At 41.6% G+C, this 9,535-nt stretch overlaps 1 protein-coding gene across 2 annotated transcripts in view; it reads right to left on the bottom strand.

Annotated features, from left to right (window-relative positions):
* Positions 1–747: 747 nt before the first annotated feature.
* ano1a (anoctamin 1, calcium activated chloride channel a) overlaps positions 748–9,535 on the bottom strand; it is an 82,581-nt gene continuing 73,793 nt past the window's right edge. For both annotated transcript variants that reach the window (XM_033991248.2, XM_055232311.1), the window contains exons 21-26: positions 9,287–9,429; positions 3,479–3,631; positions 3,056–3,108; positions 2,655–2,839; positions 2,473–2,578; positions 748–1,452 (exon numbers count right to left, since the gene is read on the bottom strand). In XM_033991248.2, coding sequence (XP_033847139.1) covers positions 1,210–1,452; positions 2,473–2,578; positions 2,655–2,839; positions 3,056–3,108; positions 3,479–3,631; positions 9,287–9,429 — 883 coding nt within the window. In that variant the 3' untranslated portion in view covers positions 748–1,209. The remainder of the gene's footprint in view (positions 1,453–2,472; positions 2,579–2,654; positions 2,840–3,055; positions 3,109–3,478; positions 3,632–9,286; positions 9,430–9,535) is intronic.

The following is a 9,535-nucleotide window of genomic DNA, read 5'->3' as shown; positions in this document are numbered from 1 at the left end:
TAAAATCATGTTGTATTTTATGAGCAAGCACAGGCCTAGTCTATACATGCTTTTTTTTTTTTTTTTTTTTTTTTTACCATGTAGCATTTATGGCAACTTGTGTTTTTTCTACCATGCAAAAAAGAGCCCTATGGCAGTTGTCTGATACTCAACAGCGCCACCAACAGGAAGTCCTCTCCGCAGTAACTGGACGGCACGATAGAGTCTCCGATTGTGGATGATGTGTTCAATGCCCCTTTGTAAACTATTTGTAAAAAGCTGCTTCGGGGTTAGCACTGAAAACAATGGCTTCCTCCTTTCACATACATCATATAAATAACTATTTGCAGCTCTCAAGAACGACACTGGACCAGCGGCGGCGGACCAGCGGCGGCGGACCAGCGGCGGCGGACCAGCTGTGTCTGTGGCGTCATACTGAGAGCGACGCTGGACCAGCTGTGGCGTCATATTGCAGTGCATCATATGCAGTGTTTCCCAAAGGTTTCTACTGAGACTATGGTGGCATTTAAATCATTTTAAGTAATACCATTTTTGGAGCAAACATCTCAGTGTTCCCTCTGATCCAAAGAGCACAAATAACAAATATACTTCAGTCTGTACACAGACATCTTCAAGCTGTATGGTTTTGACAATCCCGATACATTAAGTACTGTATTTTTCAAGCATTACTATATTAAGTATTTTATATATATATATATATTTTTAGCTTTTTTTGGTATATGGGAAAAAATGACACAATATGGGGGGGCACCATAGTCTCCCCTATTAAAGGTCCTACATTACGGAAAATGGACTCTTGTGAGCTTTAAGCTTTGTGTTGTTACCGCCTCAAAAACAGACCTGTTGTGTTTATTTATGTTTCATTCACACATGTTTGTAACTCTTTATTATTAGTCTGGCTGCAGCTCCAAAGTTCAAAACACTCTGTTCCACCTTGTGATGTGACAGTGGAGTGTTTTAAGTTTGAGAGAAGAGCTCAGCTAAAATATGCAGAGTTTGTGTGTTAAATGTGTGAATGAAACAAAACACAACTCCAGGTCTGTTGGTGATGAGGAAACAACACTATAACATAGAGTAAAAATAGAGTAATATGGGCCCTTTAATGGGAAACACTGTCATATGGATAACATCGTTTCAAAATTCAACAAAGCTGGATATATAAAAAGTCTGGTAGCGTCGGTGCTATGTACACGTGCGGCTTGTGGAGTCCTAGCAGTAGGAGTGGGAGGCGGGTCGTGACCGGGGCTGTGGCGGGCTTTCGGGGCCGGAGGATGTGCAGCAGTTGTCCTGCTGGGCATGGTGATTCTCCCTCAGGGCCAGTCTGCGCCCCTGCTCCTCCTTCATGAAGAGCTCCACCATCAGGATCTTCTCCTTGTGGATCTGCAGGCTGATGTCCTTCGGGATGTCCGGGATGAGCCAGTCCACAAAATCACTCATCAGCATCACCACGTTCTGCATAAGACACAACACCAGTTTAGAGCTAACCTGGAGACAAACCACCGGTCGTATATGTAAGTGGACATAGCTAACTGGCTAGCGGGTTAGCTATGGCTCCAATTCACTTCACTTTGAAAAACTGTGTCCCCTCTCTCTGTAACTGCTGCTGTCAGACTCGACATTTCGGTTTAAATGTTCGCCTTAAACCGCTCTACATGATCCTGGGGTTTTTATTTTGCTATTGTGTCTGTAAATAAAGATATGAACATTAATAACAGACAAATCAGGTCCTTCTTTCCCTGAGGTCGCTCCTGCTAGCGTTAGCAACAGGGTTGATTGACAGAGTAGCTAAGCACCCGCTTCCTGTTCAAACAGCGATGCAGGCGTTACCTTCTATAGCCTCACTCCTGATTGGTTCTTTGGTTGCTATGATACTCGCTCCTGTACCTGCTCTAGCCTCGGTGAGCTTCATTTGGAGCTGAACGCTGTGGGTGACGTCACACTCACTTAGTCCTCTTCTTTATACACGTTCACAACATAATGTCCGGATTGGTTTATATGTCGTGTTCACGTACGAGAGTTTGATGATATCATTTCAGATGGAGATAACTGTGATAACTGTGTTGGAGTGTCACCACTTTGACACGAAATATCCAAACTTTTGATGTACAAATGTTAAGATTCAACATTTGTACATCAGAAGTTTGGATATTGAATTTATTATTTGTTAGAGCCTGGCTAACAGCCTGCAGTTCACGAAGCTTTTACTCCTTGACTAGTCAGAAATGATTTTTGTGTTTTGTGCTTCTGTATTGTTACAGAATAAAAAACACACGGTAGCTGAATATCACAACTTGTTTAGTTTTTATGTTTTTTTTTTCCTCTGAATAAATATCACTACTGTGTAAAATGTAACAAATTCCCATATGTTTTAGTCTGTATAGTCCAGATAACAAATTATGGTGATCAAAATACAATGTTTTAAAAAGCTGACTACTCTGTCTGCAGTCCTAATGACACGTGATGCCACTTCACCTGAAACACAATGACGAAGGCCAGGCGAGCGGCCAGGATGGCCCAGAACTCTTTGGACAGCTCATACTTGTTGCTGGACCAGGACGGCTCCCTGTAGTCCTTGTACCTGTTAGAGATAAACATGTTGAATGCTCTGGGACAGTGAAAGAAGCACTACCTGATCTCTGGAAGTGCCCGCTCACCTGCAGAACTGTACGTGGTAGCCCAGGTTGTTGGGGTCCAGAGGCTCGGTGCCAGGCTGAAAGTCGCTGACATTGAAGTAGGCCAGAGTGTGATTGACAAAGCCAGCCAAGGAACCATCCTTACTGTAGGAGTACTGATAAACCAGGCGAGGAATGAAGTCCGACGTGAATGAGATCACAAAGGCCTGAGGGAAGTCCAAGTCATCTCAGAGTTTAGCATCAAAGCTCAGACAAATGTGCTACTACATGTCACAGTACAAATAACTTATCAAAGAATGACATGTGCAGTGCCTACTGTTTGATGGTGTTTGCACAGAACATTATATGAAGGGCATGATCACTTAACCTTTGCCCTTTGCCCTCAGACATGAGTGAGGCAGTAGTTTGAAGGTGAAACTCACATTCACTATGACTGCCACTTTGCTCAGGCCTCTCAGAAGGTTGTACCAGATTCCTGCAAAAGACACACAACCACGATCAATCCTCATGTAATAAAGCCCAACTGCCACTAGATGGCGCTGCTCTATCATAGTACAGTCAGATGGACTGCTGAAGCCTCACACATGCACATATGTGACTGTGAGTTAAAGTTTACAGGGGCCTATTTAAAGCAGGCCATGAGCCAACAACCATTAATATTACTCAGAGTTTTAAAATACATTTTTAAAAACACATCTGAGGTAATTGACAGTTTCTAGATTTAGAAAAGGTACAAATAAAAGTGCATTATTCATACAGACATTTTGAATGAATAACAGCTCTGTCTGGAAGTACAGCATGTAAAACTATTGAACATGTGCATCAGGGGAGACAGAAACACTCACCGATATCTTTGGCTTTGGCCGCTATGGGTCTGCGCAGCTCCGTCACAAATTTCCTAGCGTCCAGTCGAATTTCAATGATGTTATTCAGCAAAGCAAAGACGGGAGCCAGGGGAAAGGACGCCACAAACAGAGTCACCATCCCAAACTGGATAACTGTACACATGCACAAGAAACACGGGGATTTAAAGGAAAACTGGGATTTAAAAATGCCAATATCACACTATTTTTGATTTTTGTTATAATGTATCGAAAACAGACCTGGAGTTGTGTTTTGTTTCATTCACACATGTTTAACACACAGATCCTACATATTCAGAGTTCTTCTCTGAAACTGAAAACACCCTTTTCCACCTTGTGATGTCATGTGGTGATACAGGAAGTGCTCCACTGTGTTTTTAAACTCCACCTTCACTAGAATCATTTGGATAATTTCAGACCTGGAAATTCCAAACTCTTCTGAACTAAAGGTAAAAGGAGCTGTGAACTCAAAAACTACTACTTCATGACATCACAGGGTGGAACAGAGCATTTTGAGCCTTTGAGATGTTACAGACTAATAATAAAGTGTGACTCAAACATGTGTGAATGACACAAAACAAAACTGTCTGTTTTTGAGGAGAAGTGTTAGAAAGCTCACAAGAGTCAGTTGTGTGTGATATAGGAGCTTTAAACAGGACATGATATACTTTATATAGTAATAATCAGTAATGATTATACATTATACATAATACATTCTGTTCACTGTAAAATGCATTGGTTCAAAACTGCACAATAATAAAAAACAGGCTCATTGACTTCTAATCCAAACTTCAAAGCTGAGTCTGTGTGCCCTGCCTCCTCTTATCGGCCTTTAACTGTTATGAGCATTTTTGAAAAAAATATATCTCTGCAACATTTTTGAACATTTGTGTCTGACCTGGACTGGAGCCTCCATTTTTTAATCTCAAGATGCTCAGGTGGCGGGAATGGGGGATAAGTGAAAGGAATTACTCAGCGATCCTCGAATCACTCAAAATACAACTCTGAATGCCCCTCAGCGTTATTACAGTACAAATGACAACACACTCCAGTACTTTATGAAGATGTGAGTCTGGTCACAAGTTCAGATGGTGTGACTGACAGGTAGATTAGCCAATCAGGGACATGTATGGCCCATTTGTATCAAAACAAATATGTCTGCATATGTGGGTTCCTTCGGTTCCTTCGGTTAACATGTGTCACTGAAAAAAATACATCTGATTGGACGATCATGTTGGGGGCGACAGTAGAGTGTTTGTCCACTGATCTGAAGGTTGGCTTGGTCTCGACATAAACATCATCGGTTGAGGGGTCAGATCCACTGATCAATAGGTTGGCGGTGTGATTCTAGCTCACACAGATGCTGTTGTTGTGTCCTTGGGCAAAACACTCAACCCATCTCACCCTTAGTGTCTACACTGGTGTATGACTGTGTGTGTGAACGGGTGAGCGGTTCCTTGTGCCTTGAAGGTGGAAAAGTGCTATATAAAAATGTGACCACTGACCATGTTTGGGTCAGGCTCGAGGTGTAATTGAGGGCGTGGAGACCAGATTAATATGCACCTGTGTACAAAATACAGAGAGATATCAGTCTGGACTTAACAGGCTAAAGCTCCTAACAGTCCATTTTAGATAATATGTCTCCTTTAACATGTACCAGCTGAAAATGGTTCAGTGTTCTTCCCTATTCCCTATAAGGGGGAGAATGGTGTGTGAGACAATCAATCCTACTTTTACCCCCTGGCTCAGAGCAATTTCCCCTGAAAAAGACGGATGAGGACCATGCACAAGTTTAGGCCTCACTCAAATAGTGCCTTTAAAGAAAGACTGATCAGGTGGGAGATCAGGAGATAAGAAATGGGCTCAGATCTTCAAGCACACACTGAACCTCCTGCAGACTGGAGCTTATTCAGATGTGTGAGATGCATGAGGGACAGTGGAGCTGTACTGTGCATTCAATCACATTTGTGGAGCTGAGACCGGAGCTGCCAGGAGGACGTGGGAGGCAAAGAAAGAATTATTAGCTAAAGGCCAATCAGCTAAAATGGATTAAGGAGTGTGATTTTTTTGCAGACTCAAACCTTTCTCTGTTTGTGTTGCTGCATTTGGAGATTCAGTGTTAAGCAGCAAAGGTGAGCCAAAAATGTGACTCAAATAAGACTAAAGTTACTTCAAAATAATATTACTCAAGAAGAAGTAAAAGGAGTAAAAGCATGTTCTTAGAAAATCACTCTGAAAAGTACAGTTTCTTCACGTAAATGTAACTGAGTACATGTAACTGAGTACTGCCTCCCTGTTGAGCAGAAATAATGTACAGTGTATTTGGTTTAAGTCCTACCTAACACATAGACAATTCTGTGTCCACATTGCAGCCACTGAATCCTCTGCTGCTCTCCCTCTCACTTGTGGAGTACCCCAAGGCTCCATTCTTGGGCCACTTCTTTTTTCTTTGTATCTCCTCCCTCTTGGGTCAATTTTTCGCAAGCATGGCATTTCGTTTCATTTTTATGCAGATGATGCACAAATTTACATGCCGCTTAAGAAGGAAAATTCCTACAGTGCTAAAACTCTCAGAGACTGTGTTGAGGAAATAAAAAATTGGATGTCCTTAAACTTGCTGTTCTTAAATGACAAAAAAAATGAAATTGTAGTGTTTGGGTCTAGTGAAGCAAACACCTTAAATACTGATCTTGGAGTTCTTGCTCAACATGTGAAACCTGTGGTGACAAATCTTGGTGTCAGGCTGGATAATGATTTAAAACTTGATGTCCAGATTAGCGCTGTTGTCAAAACCAGCTTTTTTCAAATTCGTCAACTCGCGAAAGTCAAACCTGTCCTGTCACAGCATCATTTTGAGATTCTAATTCATGCTTTTATCACCAATCGTTTGGATTATTGTAATGCTCTTTATATTGGTCTGAACCAAACTTCTCTCACACGTCTCCAACTTGTTCAAAATGCAGCTGCTCGCCTTTTAACTGGTACAAAAAAACGGAAACACATTACTCCTGTTTTGATGTCCCTACATTGGCTCCTGTCTCTCATCGAATTGATTTAAAAATCCTTTTATTTGTCTTTAAATGCCTCCATGGCCTCGCTCCACAATATCTGTCCGACCTGCTTCATCCCTCTGCTCCTGCTCACTCAGGTCTGCAGATCATTCACTGTTAGTCGTCCCAAAATGAGGAGGAAACTTGGAGGGGACCTTCTCTGTGGCTGGTTCCAAACTGTGGAAGACGTTGCCCCTTAGACAGGCTGAGTCACTTTGTACTTTTAAATCAGTTCTTAAAACGCACTTTTTTTTCTTTAGCTTCTCACTGATATGTTGATTTTATAGTGTACAGTCTGTAGTTATTTATTTCTATGTTTGTCATTTATCCATGTTTTTTAAAATGTCTGTTGTGAACTGCACTCTGGTCAACTTTGTTGTTTTTAAAGTGCATTAGAAATAAAGTTGGATTGGATTGAAAAGTGTCATTTGCACTGCTAGATCAGTAAAACATGGGAGATGTTGTTCATGTTGTTCATGTCTCCCAGCACTTGTCCCGTCAGCACTGAGGCCAATGTCAGAGCCAGAGTGGAGCAGCAGACAGAGCCTTAGAGGGGCCAAGAGTTCATCATATTTGAGTTTGGGTTTGATTTGTACTTGCAGAATTTTCACTTTTATCATAGGCTCAGACAAACTAAAAAAACACAAGCTACCACTTAAATGTATGAAAGTCTACATCACCCATGCTCCGCCCACAAGCCTGTGCTCTGAAGGGGGTGTGACTTAGCAGGGGAACTTATAGAACATGTTAATACCTTGTTTTCAGTGAATATAGAATTTTCAAAACAATAAAAGGAAACATGGTGATTTAAATATGTTATGTGTCACAGTTAATACCCCATAGAAGTAAAATACACCCCCGTTAAAAAAAAACTTTATAATGAGTTATTGTCAGATTGGTGTTTGTGATATAATAGTTTACCCAATTAATTTCAGAAAACACTGACTTCTGTATGAAGGTGAATACTGCCTTTTTAATGGAGTCCTCACCCATGTTCTCCTGACCCATATTTGAGCTGCTCTGATGTTTCCTCCAGAAAACAGAGCGGAAACATGGGAGACCTCTGGAAGACGAGCCTTTTAAACCAACTGCTCTGACACTTACAGAGCCAGAATGCAGAGCCACATGAGCTGCACGGACACACCCGCTAACAGGCTAGTCACAAAGTCTTCAAAGTCATTATTCCAGGCACATTCAGAGCCTCAAACTCCAGGAGCAGTGAGGTCTGAGGCGCATTCAGAGCCTCAAACTCCAGGAGCAGTGAGGTCTGAGGCGCATTCAGAGCCTCAAACTCCAGGAGCAGTGAGGTCTGAGGCATGAGGAGGTAAAGATCTGTGCTCACATGGAACACACAGGACTGGTGCAGTGTGGAGGGAGCCAATGGGAGGATTTACTGTTATCGGCAGCTCAGTGACGGCTGCAGGGCCCACATTAGAACAGCAACCTGAACATTCCAGTAGAAAGGGCGTTCAGAGAATTATAATTTCATACTTCTTAGATCTGGGGTGTAAAACATTGACAGAAAATAAAATAATAATAATAATAATAATAATAATAATAATAATTATTATTATTATTATTATTATTATTATTATTATTATTATAATACTGATTGGACATTCAGCTCTTCCATGAGATCTGAATTTTTTGGATCATTTCAAAGAGCTATTCAATGACTGTCTCTTTTTATATCTATTTATTTATTTATTTATTTAAAAAGAGAGAAATTACCAAGGCTCAGATGTTCAAACGGTTCAAACTGTGGGAGTGAGTTTACCCTTTGGCATGATGCAGACTCAAAACAAAATGTTGCACTGCAATAATAATAATAATAATAATAATAATAATAATAATAATAATAATAATAACAATAATAATAATAATAATAATAATAATAATAATAATAATAATAATAATAATAATAATAATAATAATAAAGAGACTTATTACAGAGTCATATGTGTTTTCAGTGCACAAAGCTCAGTCTCGTGTCGCCTGCTCTGCTTTGAGCTGAATCTTGGTTGGTTCAGAGTAAATCAGTGTAAAAATGCATTAAAATTTAAAATAAAAACTTTGTACACACCCAGAGTGAGGTACACGCCCAGAGTGATGTACACGACCAGAGTGAGGTACACGCCCAGAGTGAGGTACACACCCAGATTGAGGTACACGCCCAGAGTGATGTACACGCCCAGAGTGATGTACACGACCAGAGTGAGGTACACGCCCAGAGTGAGGTACACACCCAGATTGAGGTACACGCCCAGAGTGATGTACACGCCCAGAGTGATGTACACGACCAGAGTGAGGTACACGCCCAGAGTGAGGTACATACCCAGATTGAGGTACACGCCCAGAGTGATGTACACGCCCAGAGTGATGTACACGACCAGAGTGAGGTACACGCCCAGAGTGAGGTACACACCCAGATTGAGGTACACGCCCAGAGTGAGGTACACACCCAGATTGAGGTACACGCCCAGAGTGAGGTACACACCCAGGTTGAGGTACACGCCCAGAGTGAGGTACACACCCACAGTGATGTACACACCCAGAGTGAGGTACACACCCAGAGTGAGGTACACACCCACAGTGAGGTACACGCCCACAGTGAGGTACACACCCACAGTGAGGTACACGCCCATTTGTTTCTTTTATTAAGTCATTTTTAGATGAATATTGTGATTTAAAATGTCTAAATTATGACATAATGACCCACAGGGGCGTCTCTGTGACTCACTCATCTCCATGTACTCAGGGCTCAGTCCCACAAATGGTCCCAGGATCATGTCCTTCTCGTGCCTCCCCAGCGTCTTGTGTCGCTCCTCCTCACTGCCTCTGTCCAGCTCTGACTTTCGCTTTCGGAGCAATTTTTTCAGTTTCCTGCATAAAACAACAATAAAAGTATATTTATTGAACTGTTTAAGTTAAGCTAAATTGTTGCACCAAAATGGTTTATTTCCCTTTCCTCCCTGTGTTAAGTCACTCA

The sequence above is a fragment of the Periophthalmus magnuspinnatus genome, chromosome 3, assembly GCF_009829125.3.
Source record: "Periophthalmus magnuspinnatus isolate fPerMag1 chromosome 3, fPerMag1.2.pri, whole genome shotgun sequence".
Classification (NCBI taxonomy): domain Eukaryota; kingdom Metazoa; phylum Chordata; class Actinopteri; order Gobiiformes; family Gobiidae; genus Periophthalmus; species Periophthalmus magnuspinnatus.
The sequence above is the reverse complement of the archived record's forward strand: the minus strand, read 5'-3'. Positions and strand labels throughout refer to the sequence as shown.